This window comes from Prionailurus bengalensis, chromosome X (assembly GCF_016509475.1).
Source record: "Prionailurus bengalensis isolate Pbe53 chromosome X, Fcat_Pben_1.1_paternal_pri, whole genome shotgun sequence".
In the NCBI taxonomy this organism is placed as follows: domain Eukaryota; kingdom Metazoa; phylum Chordata; class Mammalia; order Carnivora; family Felidae; genus Prionailurus; species Prionailurus bengalensis.
In genome coordinates, this window is record NC_057361.1 from 20,861,425 (window position 1) to 20,886,754 (window position 25,330).

The following is a 25,330-nucleotide window of genomic DNA, read 5'->3' on the forward strand; positions in this document are numbered from 1 at the left end:
GGTGTCCAGCAGGGTCCTTGTGGGAGTAATTTTAACGTGGAGGCTTCCACATGCTGTTAAGGTGATTAGCTGAGAATGACCAGTTAATTCCACAGTATGGAATTAGATGTTCCGTAACCCTCTAGGGGTTAGCAGAGGGGAAGGGGATGACTGTAAAGGGATAGCAGAAGGTAAGTTATGGGGGTGATAGAATTGTTCCCTATCCTGATATAGTAATGGTTACACAAGTCTATACGTGTGTTAACATTGTTAAAAACTCCATGGAGGACATTTGTCAGTACGTGCTAACAGCCTTTAGAACATGCATGCCCTTTGACCTAGGAATTCCTCCTGGGAACCTATCGCCAAAGAAATAATCAGAGGAGCACACAAATAATTACGTACAAAGACGCTTAATTCAGAATTACTTATAACAGGCAAAAAAAAAAAATAGAACTTACAGCAATAGGAGTAATGGTTAAAACAAAATACATTCATATAGTGTTATACATGCGTTAGCGGTCATGTTTTTGAAGCCATTCTAATGCTATGGTGACATGTTAACATTACATCACCAAAAAAAGCAGACCACAAAATAAGATACCAAAAGATATGTACATGCCTAGAGAAAAGTCCCACAGGGAAGTACACCAAGATGTGAAAAGTGACATCTTTAAGCTGTGGGATCAGGGGCGATATTTGCTTTCTTTTTTGTATCTTCGTATCTATAACAAGTATGTAAAAGATGAACATCTATTACCCTTTTAGTCAGGAAAAGAATGAACATCACCCCTCCTCCCCAACGGTATGAAGGGCTGGGTATGGGGTCGGGGTGAGGCAGACAGACGTTGGCACATGAACATACACAAAGAGGCAGGGACTCAGTGAAAGGAAACAAGAAAGCTAAAAGCGAGGGACAAGCTGGGAGAGTCCTCTCTCCAGTTAGGATAAGTAGAGGCATCGTGTTGGAGGCAGGCTGTCCCGAAAATCTCCAGGGAGCATTTGGGGCCAGGGGTCCTGAGTCCTGTACCCTGCACGAGCAGGGCACGGCTTCGGTGAGAGCTCGGCACATCGGCGCTGCCGCTCACGTGCACAGCCGTCGTTATCTCTCCCATTTATTGAGTACCTCTTACATTCCTAGCACTGTGCTGGGTACTTATCCTGGGCTACTTGTAAGTCCCACAACAGCTGAGCAGATAGCAACAGGGGCCCCCCTCTGCAGACGAGGAGACCAGCCTGCAGAGACTTCAGCTTAGAAGAGACCTACAAAATGACATTATTCTTCCTACAAGCGGTATGCCCTTGAACAACATCATATTGTTGAAAGTCCATTCCCAAAGATCTGCAGGGAAGAACTAAAATTATCTCTTTAGAGCAGGAGCCCGTGTGAGCCCGATCCCCCCAGGCCTCACTGTGGTGGACAACGGCCGGCCCGCTGCCACCTGCTCTCAACTGCATCTCTGTGTGAGGGCTTGCTCTGGCCATGGGAGACCCCCCAACAGCAGCCCCGGGGAGGCAGAGCTGAGGGGCTGGGAAATTAACAGCCCAAATCCCTAAGAGCTCTCAAGCAGTGACTGACAGGAGCAAAAGTCTAAACACCCCCGTGGACTCGGCCCTCAAGTGGGATGACTCCAAATCGTGTGCTCCCCGTGGACAGAGGTCCCCAGTGGGATTCAGTTCCACTTGCCATGGTGTGGCTGGCTTGACAGTGCTCCCCGCCATCGCCCGGCTTTATTCCCTCGTCTTGCTTGCCCACACTGCTGCCGCTGTTTCCTGGGCTCACTTCCCAAACAAACTGCTGGAACTTGAATCTTTGTCTCAGATCTGCTCCCGGGACATCTCCAACTAAGACTATTTCAGCGCCCCATTGTAAAGTTAATATCTGTTTCTTATGGCAAAATGTCTTTTATATACTCACATGGATAAAAATGAGCCATAACACCATATGGAAATGTCTGTTCGCCTGTGTTTTTGAAGTAGGCCTTACACTTAAGAGTCTTCTTCTTTCAAAACGCCTTTTCTTTACCTTTTTTATTTTCCAATCTTTAGTCCTCCTTTTAGAAAATTTTATGTCCATTGTATAAAAATGTTAGCTCAACCGTAGTGGTAATTTTAAATTATTTAGCTACAGTCTGTATGTCCCTCCATGTATTATACTGCTCCTACTATTTATCAAGAGTGCCGTATGTAAAACCCCCTTCCAGGGGCGCCTGGGTGGCTCAGTCAAACATCCGACTTCGGCCCAGGTCGTGATCTCATGGTTTGTGGGTTCAAGCCCCGCATCAGGCTCTGTGCTGATGGCTCAGAGCCTGGAGCCTGCTTCGGATTTTGTGTCTCCCTCTCTCTCTCTCTGCCCCTCCCCCACTCACACTCTGTGTCTCTCTCTCCTTAAAAAATAAACATTAACAAAAAAATTAAAAAAAAAAAAGAAACCTCCTTCCTCTGAAATCCCTCCTCCTTACCATCAGTCGTGACTTCACTGTTTCTTCCACCTTCCCTTTTTCTTTCTCATTCATTTTTTCTCATTGCCTCAGATCTACCAAGCAAGGAGCTTATTAAAGAAAGGAGATTGAAAGAGCAACATAAAGTGGACAGAATTTAGTGTTTCCTGGAAACCATTATGACCTTCTATGGAATTTTGTTACATTCATGGCTCTATTTGGAGCCCCTTACTCAGTTTTCCACATGTGGCTTATGGTTTGGGCCTGAAACCTGACCCAGTCGAGAAAAAAATTCAACCATACTAAGTAATGAAACCCACATATAAATCCTTTTCACCTACCTCGGGAAAATTGTGGTAATAAAAATGTTTTCCATTGTAAAGCATTTCACCCCTCACTTGGTGCTTTTCCACATTAAATTATATCATAATAGCACTCTGAGATAGACAAGTTTTCATACTGAAAATTTTCAAATGAGCAAACAGAATCAGAGAGGTTAAGTGACTTGAGTAGGGTCACACAGTAAGGGGGACAAACTATCACCTGAATCCAGGTCTCTTGAATCAAAGTTCAACTCTGTTTTCCACTACACTACACTGTCTCCCTTTTTGATGTAGTTATATTTGCTTTGTTAACAATGCTGCTGAGCTGACTCATGCATATTTCATCATCCAAAATAGCCCCTTCACCGCTTTCCTATTGAATTCATGTAACATGAAGCACTCTTCACTTATATTCATTCACTTCATTTCCTATCTCTAAAACCATGGACCTGGACTCATTGTAGGTGCTTGCATTTAATTATAACAGAAAAATAAACACAGAGGCATTGCCAGATTCACCAGTGGGTCAAGAGCCAGGCCGATAAAGGCCATTAGGGGGAAAAAAATAATGGTCAGACATAAAAAGTAGTCAGAGCTTCAAAACTTACTTTTTGAAAAACAAAATCAAGAAGATAGAATGAAGGTGCTTTATTTTATCCTTAACAGGGACTTTCTTCCTTTTGGGGCTTCTGTCATAATCAGAAAAGAATTAACTTTCACTCATTTGTTTGACCAAAATTTATTGAGTCTAAGCACTGTTTTTTTTTAATTTTAAATTTTTAAATTTTTTATTTTAGAGAGAGAGTGTGTGAGTCGGGGAGAGGGGCAGATGGGGAGAGAGAATCCTGTTTTAAAATTTTATAATGTTTATTTATTTATTTTTTTTGAGAGAGAGAGAGAGCGCATGTGTGTGAGTGGAGGAGGGGCAGAGAGAGAGGGAGACACAGAATCAAGGCAGGTTCAAAGTTCCGAGAAGTCAGTACAGAGCCAGATGTGGGGCTCAAACCCATGAAACGTGAGATCATGACCTGAGCCAAAGTCAGACACTTAACCAACTGAGCCACCCAGCAGCTGATGGGGAGAGAGAATTCTAAGCAGGTTCCACGCTAACCCCAACGCCGGGCTCAATCCCATGACCCTGGGATCATGACCTGAGTGGAAATCAAGAGTCGGACACTCAACCAACTGAGACACCCAGGCACCCCAAGTTTAAGCACTGCTTTAAGGTGCTGGGGAACAATTGCACAGACCCAACATGACTAACCTCCTGCATGAATGAAAATGCCACCAATGAGATGTCATCTTACATCTTACATTTAAAAGAAATAAACATGAGACATAAGTCAGAAATGACCAGTCAGGAGCTCCATTTCTTAGCATTCAAAGACGCCATGCCATAGTGGCTGTGGCTGTGTTTGAGAAGGTCCTAAAAGAGGTAATTTGTTTTTATCTATATGAGATGTGTTTATCTAAATGCTGGTGATCAAATCAGTTATAAATAAAGTACATTTTGTTTTGCTATAGCAAAACAGATAGGATAGCAGGGCTTTTTTTAATAAATTAAAGTTGCCCTAGCTGGAATAAATCATTCTTATTGACATTAGCAGCTGTGTAGTCAGTAAACAATTATTGTTGCTATTACTTGGTGGTATTTATAAACACTTTTACTTTCTAAGTGCTTTACAATCACTTATTGTCTAATTAATATCTAATCATCTGTTTACAAGTAATAATCACACATGTAGTGCAGTTTAATCAAAACTCCAAATGCAGCCGCCATCATACTCAAGAATATTGTGTAAATTTTGGTCTCTTCGTGATGGGGTTTGGGTCCAGACATATGGCTGAAACAGACACAACAGGAAAAAAAATGAATAAAGACTCCTCCCTTGAATATGAGCACAATTTGGATTCACAATTTTTGCATGTCAAATATATTATCTGAATGTCAGTGGATAAGTAAAAATACAGGTAATTTTCACCACTTAATGGCTCAATTACACATAGAAAAGTTTTAATTTGAGCCACAAAATTGGATGATAGTTTATGATAAATGTTCAAGGGCAGGCACTGACTTCGCATTGGAAGTGTTAGTCACAATCACCATTTTGGTGAGTATCATGAAAAAGATCAAATGTAGAAAAGGTGGCTCAAGGACCACCAAGGTTAATCTAACACACGGTCAAGTCTAGACCAAGCTGTGGTCAGTACAAACACCTGCCAGTCTTAATTACCTACGGAGTGTAAGTGGACTTACTACCATACGCCCGTCAGTCTCCCCAAGTGTTATTCTAGAAGTAATTATGGCAACCATGGAAGGATTTTTTTTTTTTGTATGCAGGTGAAGGACGTGCATACTAATGCAGTTTTTCCATAAATTTTGCGACAAGTAGAATTGCTGAGTCAGGCTACTTGCATTGTCAAGGCTTTTTGTGTATGTTTTCAATACTATTATCAAATTGTCTTGACCAAATTTATACTTCCTCTGATACTCCTAAAGGGTTGTCTTTCTTGGCTCTTGATATGCTGAAACCAGTTTGCTTCCTTCTTGCATTGCCACCAGACGCGGTTTCCCAGTACAGCAGCAAATACTGCTGTGTCCTGAGGATTGTGCCTGGGGCCTTGTGAACGTGATCCAAACGTGCCTGACTGGCAAGTGAGTGATCAAGGCCACCTGGTGCCACGATGATGGGCACTCATTCACAGGTAGACCGTTATTACAATCCTTGCACTTTATACTGATTTTGAATGGCACGGACCCAAGAGTGAACTCTTCATCTTGCAAAATCTGCACCCAGCATCTTTGAATGCTCAAAGAGAGATTTGGTTTGGGGGCACCTGCCTGGCTCAGTCGGTGGAGCGTAGGACTCGATCTTGGAGTTGTGAGTTAGAGCCCTACGTTGGATGGAGAGATTACTTAAAAATAAGATCTTAAAAAAAAGAGAGATTTGGTTTTATCTTCTGTAGTAGTTTCCTGTTGCTGTTTGTAACAATGTACTACAAACGTCGTAGCTTGAAACAACACAAATGTCTTATCTTAGTTCTGGAGGTCAGAAGTCTTGACGGAACTCAGCAGGCTAAAATCCATGTATCAGCAAGACTGCATTTCTTCTGGAGGCTCTAGGGGAAAAATCTGTTTCCTTGCCTCTTCCATCTTCTGGAGCTGCCCACATTCCTTGGCTCACAGCCCTGTGCCTTCCATCTCCCAAGCCAGCACTGCATCAGTCCAGCCTCTGCTTCAATAGCCAACCTTCTCTAACTCTCTTGCCTGCCCCTTTCACTTGAAAATACCGTTGCGATTCCATTAGGCATTCGGATAATCCAGGATAATCTCTGCCATCTCAAGATCTTTAACTTAATCACATCTGCGAAATCCCTTTTGCCATGTCGAGTGACATAGTTACAGGTTCCCAGGTTCCGGGAAATAGAATGTAGACATCTTTGGGGGGCTATTATTCTGCCTACCACACATTCCTGAGCATGAATCAGACGGGCTATTTCACGTGCAGATATTTGAACAGTACATTGCCTATAATTTTAAAACATGGTAATTTGTAAACCCCTGCTCTGTGTCAGGCACAGTCACTGTGCCAGGTTTGCAGGTAAGAGTCAGTGCATAGAGAGGTTAAGTAATTTTCCCAAGGTCACAGAGCTGGTCAGTGGCAGAGCTGAGTTTCAAACTCAGGTCTGTCGGACTTCAAAGCCTGTGTTCATCGTGGGCCGTGGCTGTAGCTCAACATTTCCCGCGCTCTGCTCAATTTGCTCTCCTTGGCTAGCCTTCATGTTGAAAGCTTTTCACTTAGTTTGACATTGAACGATACAACCTAACCAGATAAAACCTTTTAAGCCCCTGTGAATCTCATATTTGACTCATTCAGCAGGTGCCAGTGGAGGATGCCATCAGGAAACACTCATTCACGATGATGTCTCCACATGCTCTAATAAATCTTCCCCAAAGTAGCATCCGGCGGGTTCTTCCTCCATAATACAAACAGAAGTGCGCCCGCCAGGTTATCTTCTCCGTGGGTGAAATGTAAATGTCTGAATAGTATCAGGTGGTGGCAGTGAGAAATAATCTTTCCAACAGCCTACAAGTATACTCACTATCTTATTCTTTTTTTAAATATTTATTTTTGAGAGAGAGAGAGAGACAGAGGATCCAAAGTGGGCTCTGCATCAATGGCAGAGAGCCCTATGCGGGACTCGAACTCAAAAATCCATGAGATCATGACCCGAGGCAAAGTCGAATGCTTAATCGACTGAGCCACCCAGGCGCGCCCCGTCTCCGCTGTCTTATTCTTGAAAAAGAGAGCCTGACACTTTAGGAGCCTCATTTCATGTGTTAATCAAGTTTCTCATCCTCTCTGATTTACTTCGCAAAGTTCTCAGCCTCAGTTGCACATGACAATCAGCTGGGGAGCTTTCAAAACTATAGAAACCTGGTCCCCACACCCGGGAGATTCTGGCCTCACAGGCGTGGGTTGCAGCATCAGGACTTTTAAAAATACAGAATGGGGGTGCCTGGGTGGCTCTGTCGGTTAAGTGTCCGACTTGGGCCTCAGGTCATGACCTTGTGGTTTGCGGGTTCGAGCCCCACATCGGGCTCTGTGCTGACAGCTCACAGCTCAGACGGAGCCTGAAGCCTGCCTCAGATTCTGTGTCTCCCTCTCTTTCTCTCTCTCCCCATCCCCTGCTTGTGCTCTCTCTGTCTCTCTCAAAAATAAATGAACATTAAAAAAACAGACTTTAAAAATGCAGAACAACAACAAAAAAGGTTTAGAGCCACAGAGATGAAGTGAAGCAGAGATGATGAGAGACTTTATTAAGACATAGGTTTTGATGCTCAACTATTGGACTCACTTTTTGCCAAGAATGTCTGCTTTGTTTGCATCGAAAACAATAAACCCTATTAATGTACGTATCCCAAGAAGGCGGCCACGTAAAAACCTTCACTGTGTCCAAAAGCGATCGTTTGAAACACCTACTCTACTTCAGTGCCAGGGGAGGGGCTCTGTGGAATGACTCCCTAATGGCACTTGACAGTAAGTGTAGACAGTCAATGTGCTTCCACTGAAGCCCACTCTGGCTACCAGAAGAAATACTCTTCGGTAAGTAAGTAAGCAAGAATGAGATAAGCACACTTTGAAAGAAAGATAGTCCTTTATTTCCTCAAAGTAGCCTGGAGAACCTCACCACACCATTCAAGTGTAGGAATTCAAAAGAAAGAAAACCATCAGCATTAAACCATGGCAGTCCCTAGCATGTAAAATACTACCCTTGCTCAGAACGTTTTTGGAATAAATCTTCCGGAATTTGCATCACGGAAATTTTATAACGCCACTTCTGAAAATCAGTTTTGGGGGCTGTAGAGCATGCAACTCTTGATCTCAGGATTGTGAGTTCAAGCCCCATGTTGGGTACAGAGATTATTTAAAATCTTAAAAAGACAAAGAGTTTTTATATAACCAAATCAGTATTTGTTTTATCCAAAGTGGTATTAACCAGATTTCCAGGATTACTATTCACCTATCAAACTATCAATTGGCTTTAGGTTATTTCAAAAATGTAGGAAATAACCCTCAAGGATGATTGATTGTGCCCTCTGTTGACATCCAAGAAATTCCTGAAGGGCGAGAAATCTTAAGTGACAAAGGTGACCCCAAGGCTCTAAGGTCAGTTCTCTAGAGCAGAGGTTCTCATACTTTAATGTGCATAAGAATCACCCAGAGAGTTTGTTAAGCTGCTTTCCCAGGCTGCATTCCCAGAGATTCTAATCAGTAGGCCAGGGTAGGCCCTCAACTTGACTTGACTTTGAGCAACACTGTTGTAGAGCAAAACTGAAGATAAAAATACAGATGTGAGTGTATGCGTTTTACCATCCCGTCTTCAAAAACGACAGAAATTGTCCAAAGGACTCAGGAGTCAACTTGGAAACACTCTTGTCTGCCTAAGATGAAAAGTTGAAGCATCGTTAAGGATGAGAACTGCAATGTATTGAAATCCATCAACTGTGTTTAAATCCACCAGTTCATAACACTATAGAACAGAGTCCCAAACAAACCAAAGACGTCAGTTGTCTGCATCGGCAGCTGCAAGGGGTCACAGGCATTATTTTGAAAACTGGAAGCCAGAGGGAAAGAATCAGGCATTTATCTTACCTTTTCTATACAAACATACTTCTGAGTGACCAAGTAGTAAGGAGAAGCAGATCGTCTTAGAATGAGTAATGAAAGTATGGAGGTAATGAAGAAGGTAACGCATTAGACTCTCCCTGTTTTCAAACCCCTCGTGAATGAGCGGATCTAGGCATGGGGCATCAACAACTGCCAGCATGACAAAAAGACAGACAACCGCCAATGTCATACACTCCAGAGAGAGACACACGCACCACCTATCAAGTAGTTTCCCAAGTAAATAGAACCTGGTTTTGATCACACCTCTTGATCCAAGACCAATTTATGGGAAATAAAGAAGGGATAAAGGAGTACATTAACACCACAGGGATGCAATCAGCAAAATCCAGATTGTAGGAAGCTCTATAGGACAAACTTAGTTGCTGCAACCAAAAAATTGCAAGAAACCTAAGGATTAAACAAGATCTAAAAGACACAGCCATCAATTGCAATGTAAACCCCGTATTACTAGGATCGCAATTCAAAACACTGTAAAAAAAATTACAACATGCATGAGACAATGAGAAATTTGGACAGTTTCTGGATGCTGTAGTAGGATTATTAGTAAATGTTTCAGGTAGGATACTGATATCATGTTTATGGGTTTTTAATTTTTTTTTTAATGTTTATTTACTTTTTTGAGACAGAGAGACAGAGTCCGAGTGGAGAGAGGGGACAGAGAGAAGGAGACACAGAATCCGAAGCAGGGTCCAGTCTCTGAGCCATCAGCACAGAGCCCGATGCGGGGCTCAAACCCACAGACCATGGGATCATGACCTGAGCCAAAGCTGGATGCCCAACCGACTGAGCCACACAGGTGCCCCATGTTTATGTTCTTTTTAAACTTTATTTTAGAAATATGCACTGAAGTATTTGCAGATGAATTATATTGTGTGGGTGTGGGGAGTGGATAGGGCTCTAGATGACAGCTTCTCAACTGGCTGCAACTTTGTCCCCCCAGCGTACATTTAGTGATGTCTGGAGATATTTTTCTTGACCACGTGTGTGTGTGTTGGGGGGTGGGGTGCGGGTGATGCTCCAGGCATTTAGTGCTAAACATCCTACAATGCACAGAAACAGCCCTCCAACATGGGGGAATGGGTCTGCGCTGACACCCTGCCTGACAACATTGAATGTGTCCACATGGCTAGCGCTGGCAAAGACTTGAACTGCGGCTCATCTGAGTGTCCGTCAGTCGGCAGAGGCAGACCGTGAGAGGTGGGAAGCCTGTTAGGAGCTGCTAGGAGGCCACCTCCTACTTGTCCCTATCTCCCGCTGAGAGACCCCCAGGAAGCAGTTCCTAACTGCCTCTTGAGTTCTGCTGAGATATGGGGCTTCTGGCCCTGTTCCCCTCCACATCAGCCCTGCGGAGTAGAAAACCGGTTAGTTGCCATCTACAATGGGCTCCTCAGCAGCAGGAGTCTAGAGGTCATCTGGCCTCTTTTGTTGCCCTGCTGTCCTTGGCGTAGGGGACAAGGACCACAGGAAGCTGGCACCGATGGTACATATCTTTCACTAAGTAAGTAATAAACTGTCTGAATCCCAAAGCGACTCAATGTACTTTTACCAGTCAAGTCAGTCAGAACTCAGCTTTAGTTTCGCCTTGTCTGGTGTGTGTACAACGATCTGCCCAGAATGTCAATGCCAAGGTTGAGAAGCTCTGCATGAAACAATATTAGTAGTGGGCTGATTGTTACTGAAGCTGCACGACAAGTACATGAACAGCACAAATGGGGAGATACTGTTTTGTCTACTTCTGCATATGTTAAAAACTATTGATAATACAAGCTGTATTTACAATTTTTTTACTTTTTTTAAAAGTAGACTTCATGCCCAGTGTGGGGTTGGAACTCACAGCCCTGAGATCTAGAGTCACATGCTCTACTGACTGAGGCAGCCAGGCACCCCAAAAGCTGTATTTCTTTTTAAAAAGATAAAAATCGGTCACCTTGCTTTATGAGATGTCTAACACTTTAAGTGCATGTACTGAGGCAATCTGCAGATGGGAACAAATTTGCCATCTGGCTTGTAGTTCCACTACCAAATTACAAACTGCGTTCTTGAGCAAATTATGTAACTTCTCTAAACCTCAGTTTCCTCACCAATAAAATAAGACTAATTATGCCCCTGAGGGTTTCATAGGGATTAAATATAAGTGTTTAGCTGAGTGTTTTACATATATACCTTTCTCAGACCTCCATCCTTTGTTCTTTTTGTTTGCTACTCTTCAATTCAGAAATGGAAAGAGCTCTTCTTGTCACTTTGACGAGTAATTTTGATCCAGCCAATTTCTTTTCAAACCATTCCCTGGAAAAGTGTAGATGGCGCTGGTATAAAACATTTGGTTCTAAGGGTTTAAAACAACCAACTCGGAGGCTGAGTCGCTCACTTGGTTGTGCATCTGACTCTTGATTTCCGTTCAGGTGGTGATCTTGGGGTTGTGAGATTGACCCCTGAGTCGGGCTCTGCGCTGAGTGTGCAGCCTGCTTGGGATCCTCTCTCTTCCTCTGCCCTTCTCCTCCACCCCCTCTCTCTCCTTCTGTAAAGTTAAAAATTAAAAAAAAAAACCAACAACAACAAACCCTAGAGGGACCCCAGAGGAATGGGGAGTAAGAAGAACGTATATGATTAATTCATTAGTTCTCAATCCAGGATGATTTTGCCCCACAGAGGACATGTCACCATGTCTGGAAACATTTTTGGTTGTCAAGACTTGGGTGGGGCGGTGCTACTAGGCTATACTGTAGAGACCAGGGGTACTGGCTGGAGACCAGCGATGTTGCTGAACGACCCACTATATGCACAGGATTGCTCCCCACAACGAGGAATTGTCTGGCCCCCAATATCATCAATACCAAGGTTGAGAAACCCTGGGCTAACGTGACCAAAGCTCCTTGATGAAGCTTTTCCTAGATAATTAACTTTACCTTTCTTTGTTCTTCTTATCCACACATACAGGTTATTAAAGACATGCTCAGGAGAAATCATTCAAAATGTGATTACTCTAGCTCTGTGGCCCTAATTTGTTATTCATTTCTTGAAGAGAAAAAAATCTGAGTAGTGTTCTGATTTTATTGCCTTTGAGTTTCAAATAGCAAACTTGAAGCATGCACTGATTACCTTCTTAATTAATAGGCTGTGAAGGCAGGGCATCACTTTATTAACCAGTGGGAAGGAGGTACGGTCTCTCAACAGCCTAGTAGTCTTTATTCCCAACTGTGACGCCAAAGGGGGAGGATTGGGATGAAGGGGATGCAGACAGCGCTCCCCAACAGATATATTTTTCGTGTTAAAATAGTTCACCTTAGTTTCAATGACACCCGCCTACAATGTCGTTATTCAATAGAAAACATTATGGATAATTTGCCCCCCATCCCACATCCACCTTTTAAAGGCAAGATGCCTGGGGTGCCTGGCTGGCTCAGGTGGTAGAGCGCGTGACCCTTGATCTCAGGGTTGTGAGTTCAAGCCCCATACTGGGTACAGCGATGACTTTAAAAAAAAATAAAGAGGGGCGCCTGGGTGGCTCAGTCGATTAAGTGGCCAACTTTGGCTCAGGTCATGATCTCAAGGTCCATGAGTTCAAGCCCCGCATCAGGCTCTGTGCTGGTAGCTCAGAGCCTGGAGCCTGCTTCTGTTTCTGTGTCTCCCTCTCTCTCTGCCCCTCCCCCGTTTGTGCTCTCTCTGCCTTTCAAAAATGAATAAATGTTAAAAAAATTTTTTAAATAAAAAAATAAAGATACTTGACCTCAAGACCACAGGGCCATAGGTAAATGGTGGTAACCGTATTCTACTGGCAAACAATAGCAAGGCTATTCCTGTGAGACGTGTCATGTGTGTCACGCGGCAATGGGGCAAACACGTTTGAGAAGATAAACAGTGGGGTGGGGAATCTGTACAGGTGGTAGAAATGCTTAAGCATCTATGAGGTAGTTCCTTTTACTCTATCTGGCCCTCAACTCACTCCACCCCTTCTATGAATACAGCCCCCAGCCCCCAGCCCCAGCCCAGGGAATTGGGTTGGGACACCTGATGAAGAAACCAAGCCTTGGGCTATTCAGTGGTTCCTCAGATCTTCAGATTCCCTCTTTCAGAAATTAGAACTAAGAGATGCCAACTGAGTAGATCAGGGGATTAGAGTAAATATGTCTGCAAATGAGCCTTTCCGAGGCCTTGTCAAGCTGCTCCTGTTCCTTTCCTTGCTTTTCAGCTTTCTGTGGGTTCTATTAGATAGACTTTTGCATTTGCCCTACTGAAAAAGCTAGCTCAGCGGCTACTATTCCTTGAAACCCAGCACTGGGTCTGAGACAGATGTGCACACATCCCCCCCGCCCCCGCCCCAGACGAGACTAACAGGAGAAATGAAGCCAAGGGCTAACAGGGAAAGGCCACTTAACAGGTACTTATGCTTCACGCCTAGGAGCATCAGGGGATGACACTCTTTCCAGAGACCAGCTCAGAGTAAATTCACCTCATAAACCCCATAATCTAGATGTACCACACTTTTGATACTTTTGTATACAAACTTACGACTCCTTTGGTGTGATTATATTGAATCATTATTTATCTCATGATGTTACCTAATTCTCACTTGTAACCTTGACATCTGTCTCTCCTCTTGTTAATTAACCCATCAACCAGGCTTGGGAAGATCAGTTCGTACCTCCAGGATCCATCCACTTTCTTACATCATCCTCAACCCTCCCACGGGCTTCTGCCTCCAGCACTCCCCTAAAGCTCAGTTACGTTTCTACGTGAGTGTTTCTTAGCTGCACAGGAGGACCTTTTAGAGCAGCGGTCCTTTACTTAGGGATAATTTGTATCCCGCTCCCCAAGGGTGATTTTGTAGTGTCTGGACACAGTTGTTGTTGTTTTTAAGATTTTATTTATTTATTTATTTGTTGGGGGGGGGGGGGGGTGCAGAGGAAAAGGGAGAGAATCCTAAGCAGGCTCCATGTCCAGAGCCAATGCAGGGCTCCATCGCACGACTGTGAGATCACGACCTGAGCCGAAATCGAGAGTCAGATGCTTAAATGACTGAACCATCCAGATGCCACTAAGATTTTATTCTTAAGTAATCTCTACACCTAACGTGGCGCTCGAAATTACAACCCTGAGATCAAGAGTTGCATGCTCCGCTGAGTGAGCCAGCCAGGTGCCCCTGGACAAAGTTTTGATTGTTACAACTTGGGGGGTGCTACTGACATCTGGTGGGTAAAGACTAAGGACGCTGTAAACATGCTACAACGCACAAGAAAACCCCCCATAGCGAAGAATTAACCAACCCAAATTGTCAATAATGCCAAAGCTGAGAAACCTTGCTTTAAGGCAAAGATGGATCTTTGCAAGAAATAACACAATTCAAAATGGGCAAAGGATTTGAAAAGACGTTTCTCCAAAGAAGATACACAAATGGCCAATAGATATGTGAACAATGCACAACCTCTTTAGCCATTAGGGACATGCAAACCAAAACCACAATGGGACACCACCTCACACCCACTAGGATGGCTAAAATATTGAAAATGGAAAATAACAAGAGTTGGTGAGGATGTGGAGAAATCGGAACCCTCATACACTGCTGGTGGAATGTAATTGGCAGTTCCTCAAAAAGTTAAAAATAGAGTTACCATTTGACCTACCAATTCCACGCCTAGGTATTTACCCGAGAGTATTGAAAACATGTGTTCACGAAAATCTTGTACACAAATGTCATAGCATTATTCACAATAACCAAGAAGTGCAAGCAACCCAAATGTCCACTGCCTGATGAATGGAGAAACAAATAGTGGTTTATCCATACAATGGAATATTATTTGGCCATAAAAAAGGATGAAGCACAGATCCATGATACAACATGAATGGACCTTGAAAAGATAAACTCACTGAAAGAAGCCAGACACAAAAGACGACATGTTGTATGATTCCACCTCTGTAAAATGTCTAGAAAAGGCAAATCCACGTAAGAGAAATCGATGAGTGGTTTTCTAGTACTGGGGCTATTGGGGGGACTGGGGAGGGACTGACTGCTACTGAGTGCAGTTTTTGGAGGTGGTGATGAAAGTCCTCTAAAAGTAAAATGTGTCGCAGTTTGCGTAACCCTGTGAATATACTAAAAAACAACGAATTGGCTTTTAGTGAGTTTTTTAACAATTTAATGGCTTATATCTTGAAAAGAACGTCTCTTTGAATCTCCTGAGTGCCAGTCACAAAGGAGGTGCTCATTAAATAATGCAGTATACCTGAAGCATGGAAGACAAACACAAGATTTCCTTCCTGCTGTGATTACTATTATTTTTAACATTTTATGGCCAGAGAGGAACAGTAGTGATTCCCTTAAATCAACCTCCAGGTTAACCAACCTGCAGAATTAACCAGTGCCCTCCATTTTCCCTACGGACCCTAAGAGTACTCTGAATGCTTCTGTGTGGTAGTAAGCTCCTCTTGAGAATGCCTGGGTAGATTAGCTCTGAAAAGTTGAGTTTACATTTTACAAGAGTTAACTGAACTTTCCTCCACCCTGTTTATGGCCACTGTGACGGAAATGATGCAATTTAATTAAATGTTATGGAAACTGATAAAAATGATGCAAAAAGTATTTTTAAGACTAAATTGTTTTCAAAAGACAAGAAGCAGTCATGTGGCTTTTAAAAAACTACTACTGAATTAGGTATGGTATAGAATTAGGAGTATTGAATTATATTCCATTTTTTAAAAATATCTTAAGTTTCACTTCATTTAGAATAAACCCAAAATGGAAATCATAGACATTGCCTATGTGATGCTCAATAAAGAAAAGACGACACAGAGTTCTAATCGGTGGTCCAATTAAAGGATTGGCAAAGTAATAATATATTATTTTAAATTAAAAAATATTTAATGCATATATTTATCATTTTTTTAAACAAGTCTTTATCAGAGACATTTTATTTTTCAATTAACCAACCTATCGGTCCCCATTGTATATGGTAAGAAGACTTCTACTGTGCTACTCTCCTACCTTGTAGAATGGAGAAAACCCTACAAAACTCTTTTATTAATTCTCCATTTGTGTGCTGAATTCCTTGTGTGATACTTACAAGCTTCCTTCAATTGCCCTCTTCAGGGAAGGTGTAGTAGCCACATGGCAAGGAATTTATGGGACAGATTTGTGTACAAGCCTGACCCATGTCTCCTGGAGGCTGAGCCTGCTGTGCACATCTCAGGGGAAGCCAAGGAAAAACTGTAGAGAGAGAGTCAGCCACCTCTGGTGTCTCTGAGCAGATCCCACCTTGCCTTGAGATATCACAAACCTCCAGCAAACCTAGGAGTCTGGCAGGGTTTGGGGTGGAAAGTCCTGTAAATAGTGATTACTCCATCTTTGTGGCTGGTGTTAATGATCAAGTCATTCAATTTAGATGCTGGAGTCAAGTTGAAGTGGGTCTACCCAACAATGATGCATGCCTTATAGACTGGGTTGAAATTCATTCATTCTCCGGGACAACCTAGAGTTGACCTTAGATGAACAAACACAGGATTCTCCCTGGGCAAGGAGGATAGAGAATAAACAGGGATTTAAATTCCTTTCATTGATTCAACAAACACTTACTGAGCATCTACAGTACATCAGGAGCCATGCATCCAAGATGTGATAGTCTACACTCTCAAAGAATGTATAGAGCAGGAATATATAGGTAGGGCAAACTCTGAAAGATTTTTTGTTTGTTTTTTAGTAAATATGATGGTACTGTTAAAAATCTAATCTTACCATCTTCGCTTTTAAAAGAATTATCATTTAAATTCCTCTTACTTTTTTCTATGACTTAATGGAACTGAAGAAGACACATTTGAAACAGATATTATTTTTCTTTTTGTCCTGGGCCACACTTTCCATTTTTTTCCTTTCTTTTTTCTTTCCATGTGTGTATCTGTGTGTGCACGTGTGTGTGCGTGTGTGTGTATATGTGAGATAGAGGGAGAGAAAGAAAAAATTTCTAGTTCATGAAAAGCCCAAGAGAATTTTATAATGCTCTAATAGGGGCACCTGACTGGCTCAGTCAGTAGAACATGTGACTCTTGATCTCAAGGTTATGAGTTCAGGCCCCATGTTGGGCACAGCGATTACTTCAAAAAATAAAAATACTAAAATAAAAAAATAAAATGCTCTAATGCCTGGGGCAAGATTGAAATAAAGAGTATGTTTTTCACATTATAAGTCCTCACTGCAAGAATGGGGCAAGATTCATTTAAAAAAATTTTTTTAACATTTATTTATTTTTGAGACAGAGAGAGACAGAGCATGGACGGGGGAGGGTCAGAAAGAGAGGGAGACACAGAATCTGAACCAGGCTCCATGCTCTGAGCTGTCAGCACAGAGCCTGACGTGGGACTCGAACCCATGGACTGCAAGATCATGACCTGAGCAGAAGCCGGATGCTTAACCAATTGAGCCACCCAGGCTCCCCAAGGGCAAGATTAATTTTATGCCAGTTCTTGTATATCCTTTGCTCCATGGTATTTGAGAGCTGGTCCCAACTCCCTGAGAATAAAGGACAAAAATAAGAGAAACCAATAAGATTCCTTTTCTTCCCATAGTTTCCAGTACTGGGAAGACCAGAAGAACCCCAGGTTTCAACAGACACAGGTTTCACCTCTTACTCCACATCTTTTCGTGTGCTAATTGAGCCATTTGGGTGAGCTGGTAAGATTTCCAAAATGCATACTAGTCAAGGCTTGCCTTAGTGGACCACGGTGGATGGGGAGCCATAGTTTAGCAAGAGAGATTAGTGTCTTCTAGAAACCCAGATTCAATTGCAACAGACATACAGCATGTGCACTACCTGTCAATTTTCAGAGTGAGAGCTATCAGCAGAGCAGCCGATGGCAGTGATTATACATCTGTTAACTGGGTCAGCATGGCGTGTGACCCTTGGATAGGTCTACCATGTAGTCTCCAAAGGAGACAAAGACTGCAGTGAGTTAGTTGCAGGTTGTACAAATACATGCCGCTCCTGTAATACTAGGATTCAGGCGGAGGAATTGCAGATGGATGAGAGGAAAAAAGCCCTAATTGTGTTACGGAACAAAAAGTAAAAATGTAATATCTATTTGCCCTAAGTGGCTTTAGGGGCGCCTGGGTGGCTCAGTTGGTTGAGCGTCCGACTTCGGCTCAGGTCACGATCTCGTGGTCCATGACTTCGAGCCCCACGCCGGGCTCTGGGCTGGTGGCTCGGAGCCTGGAGCCTGCTTCTGATTCTGTGTCTCCCTCTCTCTCTGCCCCTCCCCCATTCATGCTCTGTCTCTCTCTGTCCCAAAAATAAATAAACGTTAAAAAAAAATTAAAAAAAAAGATGCTCAGATATCTAAACTTCATGAATTTGGACTGTTCCAAATTGTTTCATTCCCTCCAAATAAAGACTATTCCAAATGCATTTATATTGTTTCAATGATTTTCTCTTTCTTTGCTTATGGCTTACACTAGAAATTTTTCGTACAGAAGACAAGGAAGTGACAAATCATATTCTTTGAAGCTAACTGCTAAACTGAGGAATTGAGTTTTTTCCATGTTTGGAATGACCACTTCAAGCAAGCTTGCAAGAAACCACTAAAGATTTAGAAATTCAAGGGTCATTCTTCTCTAAATAACTCAAAATTCTCTTCTTCTATCCTGTTACTTAGAGCCAGCACAGTACCTGGCAAATGTGTTCAACATACTGGTCTTGTTTAATCTTTATTTATTTATTTTTGAGAGAGAGATAGCACAAGCAGGGGAAGGACAGAGGGAGAGAGGGAGACACAGACTCTGAAGCAGGCTCAAGCTTTCAGCTCACAGCCCGACACAAGGCTTGGACCCACGAACCGTGAGATCATGACCTGAGCTGAAGTTGAACACTTAACCAACTGGGCCATCCAGGCACCCCTCAACATACTACTTAAGAACTGATGGTGCCTGGGGTGCCTGGGTGATTTAGTCGGTTGAGTGTCTGACTCTTGGTTTTGGCTTAGGTCATGATCTCATAGGTTTGTGAGTTCAAGCCCCAAGTGAGGGCTCTGCCTTATCAGCGTGGAGCCTGCTTGGGATTCTCTCTCTCCCTCTCTCTCTCTACCCTTCCCCCATTCTGCGGGCTCACTCGCATCCACTCTCTCAAAAAGTAAATAAACATTAAAAAAAAAAAGAACTGATGGGCCCAAATGATGGCTGGTGCCTTGGGAAGGCAGCTCTCTTTTCTGAAGAAGCTCACAGATTTGGTTCCAAATTTTCACATAGGATCACACTGCTCACTCCCACCCTCAGACCTGAATGCCTGCAAGGCATCTTTTTTCTCAGAAATAGGAACCCCTTATCTCACAATGAAGACTTTGCAGCAAAGATTGGTAAAGGGAAAAGAAGAAATGGAAGACAGTTTTCATTTTGATCCATGAATTCTATGTAGAAAATCGGAGTCCACTCTTATAAGTGGCATCTTGAAAGAACTGTCTCTGTCAATCAACAGATATTTATCAAACCCCTCCTATGTTCCAGGGTCTATGAGGGGCCCCCAGGGACACTCCTTCCAGGGTATCCTGGGATAGAGTGGAAGAAGGGAGGGTTTTAGAATTAGATCTTGAGTTGGGGCGCCTGGGTGGCGCAGTCGGTAAAGCGTCCGACTTCAGCCAGGTCACGATCTCGCGGTCCGTGAGTTCGAGCCCCGCGTCGGGCTCTGGGCTGATGGCTCAGAGCCTGGAGCCTGTTTCCGATTCTGTGTCTCCCTCTGTCTCTGCCCCTCCCCCGTTCATGCTCTGTCTCTCTCTGTCCCAAAAATAAATAAACGTTGAAAAAAAAATTTAAAAAAAATAGAATTAGATCTTGAGCTAATAAAAATTTCACTGTGATAGTATTTTATGCTACCAATTTACTTAATGACCCAAAGGAAGAGAGGAAGGTAAGTCAGTAGTATAAAATGATTTTCCATAGAATTTAGAAATAGCAGAAGATTTGCTATAAAGCACTAGGCTAACCATATTATTTCCTACCAGGGCACCTTAGGGGATCCTGTTTTAATGAATAAATAAAAATGATGTGTAATTATCATATCAATTGCTTGCATCTAAGTGAGTGCTTCTGGAGTTATTTGATGGTGCTTAAAAATCTTTGGCCTCTGAAGTGTGTTTAACGTCTCCTTGACTCTTATCTATATTATTAATTTGCAGATCAAAGTTAACTTGGTGCTATGCAAATGAGGAGACTTCCAATGAATGAAATTTTTCTGTAAAATATTAAATCCATATTACTTATAACAGTACTGCAATATATTTTGAGGACATGTGTCAACATATCGAAAAGAGATACTACAACTTAAAGCAGTATTATCCAATAGAACTTTCTGCAGTGATGTAATATTCTATATCTGTGCTGTCTAGCCATCCACATGAGGTAGTCACTAGCCACACGTGGCTACTGAGCACTTGAAATGTGGCTACTGCCACTGAGGAACTAAATTTTAAATTTTATTTAATTTAAACTAAAATTTAAATTAAAAAATGTTTTAATGTTTATTTATTTTTGAGAGGGAGAGAAAGAGAGAGAGAGAGAGAGAGAGAGAGAGAGAGGCAGACACAGACTCCAAAGCAGGATCCAGGCTCTGAGCCGTCAGCACAGAGCCTGACGGGGGGGGGGCTTGAACTCACAGACCACAAGATCATATCCTGAGACAAAGTTGGATGCTTAACCGATTGAGCCACACAGGTGCCCCTAAACTAAAATTTAAATTTAAACAGCCATATGTGGTTCGTGGCTATCTTAAATGACAGTGCAGGCTTAAAGAAAAAGTGAAAACGGGGGCACCTGAATGAGTCTCGATTTCAACTATGGTCATAATCTCATGGTTCGTGAGTTCGAGCTCCAAGTTGGGCTCCACGCTGATAGTGTGGCGCCCGCTTGAGATTCTCTCTCTCCCTCTCTCTCTGCCCCTCCCCAGCTCACGAGCTCTCTCTCTCTCTCTCTTTCAAAAATAAACATTTAGAAAAAGTGAAAATGTATTCCAAGATCCTGAATCTTAGCTGTACACTTACTACCTTTGGCAATTTACTTAACTTCTGTGAGCTCGAAGTTTCTCACTTGAAAACGAGAATGTAAATAACGTCGACCTGACGGGATTTGGAGTAAGAGGAATCGAGATGTATCCAGGCATTCTCCTATTTCCAAATAAGTGCCGATCAAGTACCGAAGTTAAATATGTGCAAAATGAATAACCGGCTCTCTCATTTAAAGGGTGTTCGCATTCCTAGAGAACTCATAAATATTATTAAATTCAGAATTATCCTCATTGTTCCGATAAAATATTTAATGACAATGTTTACAACTATCAGTTGGTAAGCAGTACTATTAGCTTGGGGGTATCAGTGTATGGTGAGCAAGAGAGGTGGGAGTCAGGAAGTTAAATTTATAGAAGTTGAGGTCAGCTTTTGTATGAAAAGTACACCAAGAACCCAAAAGGCTGATTAAAATGTCAACACAATCACTTCTTCGTCATTGTTATAATTAATAGAGTAATTCATGCTTGCCCGAGGAGGCTAAATAAACCCAGCCCATGTAAGTGAAGAAAGTAAAGCACAGATTAGCAGAATAGGGAAGTAGTCAGGAGCTCAGGCACTTTTGCTGGACGTAATCACATGAAATAAGACACCCAACGTACTTACCACAGGGCGTGCCACCTACTAAGGACCAAAAATTGCAGCTGCTCTTTTTTTAAGATTTTATTTTTTTAAGTTCATTTATTTATCGGGCAGGGAGGCGCCAAGAGTGAAGGAGAGAGAGAATCTTAAGCAGGCTCCATGCTCAGCGCAGAACCCAATATAGAGCTTGATGTCATGACTGTGAGATCATGACCAGAGCTGATATCAAGAGTCAGACCCTTAATTGACTGGGCCACGCAGGTGCCCCTAAAGATTTTATTTTTAGGTAATCTCTACACCCAATTTGGGGCTTGAACTCACACCCCTGAAACCAAGAGTTGCAGGCTCCACCAACTGAGCGAGCCAGGCGCTCCAAAACTGCAGCCGTTAGTATATTCAGTGATGCTATTGGGAGACCCATGAGATTAGAAGACCTTGGTTATTTTTCAACTCACAAAAGGGATGGGAATACGGAGTGATTATTTGCACAGATTTAATTCTCCGTGACTGGACAGAGAAAGATCATCTCAACTTTCCATATCTGTACCAGTCAAGAACTGAATCTCTTTAGTTGTTTTAATACCATGTCAAATCTATTTTTGGAATGAGATGTGGAAGAAAGAATAAATGAAGGACTGAAATGCATCCTTATCCCCCCATTTACACAATAAAATGAGCTGGTAAAACTCATGAGTCCCCAACATGTACACTTTTTCCAAATCTGAGACAATACTGGGGCCAATGGGGAAGGGATCGAAGAGAGGAATTGCTCTCCTAGCCGTGTTGCCCAGGTGCCCAGTGGCTGTGGGCCTAGACTACTTTCTGAGGCATGGGGTGCTTGAACCAGCCAGCCCTGCTCGCTCTGAGGGGGATGGGGAGCTTTCGAAGGAGTGCCGATACAAGCAAGAGCAGAGCTGGTGTCTTGAGACCCAAGAAACTGCTGTCAGGGTGTGGCGTGAAACCACCTTTACTGTAAAGCAGGAACATTATGTCATTGCCAGGAAGCTTCCCCCGGTCCTAACCTCTCCTTCACATCACCTGAAAGCCTTCTTACTATTTCCTCTGACCACCTAAGCTTTTGCCATCTAGAATTCATTTGATTTAATAGGACTCCACTAAAATGCACATTCCCTTAGGCACTCAATGCCCCACAAGGCGAGACCATACGAGGTGGTCTCACTTCTGTGATAATTGCACAACGAGAAATTCAGAAACGGATGTCAGGATGTTGTGACTTTTCTAAGAGGAAACTTTGTCATTCTATAGGGTAATGAGCACTTTGTTACCTCGGTTCTCCAACACCCTCAGGCTCACACAGCGTCATTCTTTGCCTGGAACCACCTACATTTCCTCATCCTGATTTGACTGCTTTTCAGAAAGAGAAGCTGTTCCTGTCATCTAACTCTATCCAGGGATCCTGCATAGTCAGTAAGGGGATAAACAAACAGGAGCCCCAACTTTTCTTTTTTATCACCTGAAGATGGAAAGGATAAGATTTCCATGTTGAGAGGGACTATATTAATTAGCGCAGGTCCGTTACACTCACAGATACATAGGGCTTTACTTTGGGGACCTACTTCGATATTCAAACAGGCGAAGATCACTAAGAAAGCATGTCTGTTACCTTGCGCCAGGATCTGGAAGTGCCATGGTCCCTGGTATCCTGTTCCAAGGTGCATTGCTGGTGGCCCACCATTTCTGCTCCTGGTCTGCTTTCCCCGTCTCCTAGAGTCCTCTCTTCTCTTTGGAGTTCTTTTGAGTCCCAGGATGAAATCTTCCTTCTCTGGATTTACTGGAGCACTTGACCAACGGTGAACCTGAACCACAAGCTCCGAGGAGCTAGTCGTGTCCCAGTGATCGAATGAGCAGAGATCCAAGGTGCTGGGTGTTTGCCACCGGCCTCCTCTTGTCCCCTCTGGGCCGCTGTTCATCGACAAGTGCTGTGCTCTGGACTGGCGCTATCATGGCCTGCCGTGCGGGGACAGGCAGGTTGTGGTGAAAGCTGCACTGGTGAAAAAGGCCATTGTTTTATCTCCCCTATCCCTCACTGGAGCTATGGCAACAAATTCCGTTGGTGAATTAACTATGTCATTGTGTGCCGGCTGAACTGATTATGCTCCCGGAATGACAAACATTTTGTCTCTTTTTTTTCAAGATAAAAAGTAGCCGAGACCTTGAACTGTTAATACACACTTCAACACTTTCTTTCAGTGGGAGAATAAAGATAGAGAAAGGAAATCTCTCCTACATACTTTGATTCTAATAAACATTTTCTCTGCCAAGGAGCCATTCTAATCACCACCGATAAGTGAACTTGTGCATTTTAATAATGTAGAATCTTCACAAGTTGTGTTAAGGTAATTCCCCCTCAAATACTATTGTGTGTTAAAAGAACTCTTTAAATATGCATGTACTGGGGCATTTTGGACAAGATTCTTTTTAAGTGCTGCTGTTAACACGAGTATCATACCTTGGCTCAGAATGAAGATGGCTGTCCATCTAAATTCACCTTAGCCACATAAAGATTTTCCAAGCTCCACGCTAGCGGGAAAACTCTTGGTCACTCGCTCACCTATTACACTCTCCAGGATGAGACAACGCGCTCTGATCGGTCAAAGGAGCCTTTCAACCTTTGCACCCATCCATCCATCCCAGCCTTTCTGTGTCCGGGTGCTGGGCTGGTTGCTGGAGAAGCTCTATCAGTGAATCGCTGCTACATTGCCTAGCATGGTGGGGTGTAGTGTGCGGACTTAGCCAGCTGGAATCCCATTCCCGGGGATCCCCTTCCCTTCCGGCTCTGGGTTCGAGTTGACCAAAAGAGGATTTTATACAAGATGTGGAAGGTGAGGGTGAGGTGGTCATTATTTCCAAAGGTTGTCATGGTTGGGAGTGGTGACAGAAGGTCCCAGATTACCCTCACTCCCCTTTGCTCTGTGTCTCGATCCATCATCTTACTAACCGCTGACCCCGTTAAGCAACAGCAGCTCAGAGTCCGCCCTCAGACATTTCTCCAGCCCAAGGGAGGTCGGAGCGGCTTCCCAGAGCTTCCTGGGGGCAGGGGGATCCTCCTGCACTTTGGCAGCCGTATATGCTGGGCTTGTAACTGTAGATGGGTTAACTTGTCCCATCATCCAATTGCCCCACCGACCTCCATTCCCCCCACCCCTCCCACAGTGGGCCAGGTCTATTTCCTATGTTAAATCCCTTCCTCCACATCTCATAGTGGCTGTGCTTACTAAACTAGGGCTGATATACTTATTTGGTAAACAATGTGAGGACTGTAGGAGAGAATCTCCAGCATGAGGGGAGTTGAGAGGGCAATAGGGAGAAAATCTCGTGGAACTTGACCTAGAAGTGACTGAGGAACTGAGTCACTGAGGAAGTGAGGAAGGAAAGAGATATTATATTTGTGTCAGACCTCTCCCCCAGGTCCCCAGAGCCCCCAATTTGCAATGATTCTATTCAGACCCAAGCATTTTCTCGGATACCTTATCCTTCTTCATTCCCGTGTCTTTCCCTCATCCCTGTTCTTATCCCCATGGCTCATCCCCCCAAAGAGGCTAAGATTGGCCATCAGATGTAAGCCACACTCCAGCGGTGGGTTCCAGGTAGTCAGCTAAAAGAGAAAAAGAAAAGCCCAAGTCCTGGGCACATTATTTCTCCCAGAGTGATTCACTGGACCCACTGAAATGTGGCCAGACCAACACAGCATGTACAGATGGACTCTAACAGAAGATTTCTCTGAAAGTGAAGTAAAACCTGGCTCAGCTGTCAGAAAAAC

General features: G+C 43.2%; 1 protein-coding gene across 1 annotated transcript in view; it reads right to left on the bottom strand.

Moving 5' to 3' along the window:
- Nucleotides 1-23,485, bottom strand: part of PCYT1B (phosphate cytidylyltransferase 1B, choline) — a 131,188-nt gene extending 107,703 nt beyond the window's left edge. Inside the window, exon 1 of the mRNA XM_043571485.1 lies at nt 23,174-23,485. Coding sequence (XP_043427420.1) covers nt 23,174-23,245 — 72 coding nt within the window. The 5' untranslated portion in view covers nt 23,246-23,485. The remainder of the gene's footprint in view (nt 1-23,173) is intronic.
- Nucleotides 23,486-25,330: the final 1,845 nt, after the last annotated feature.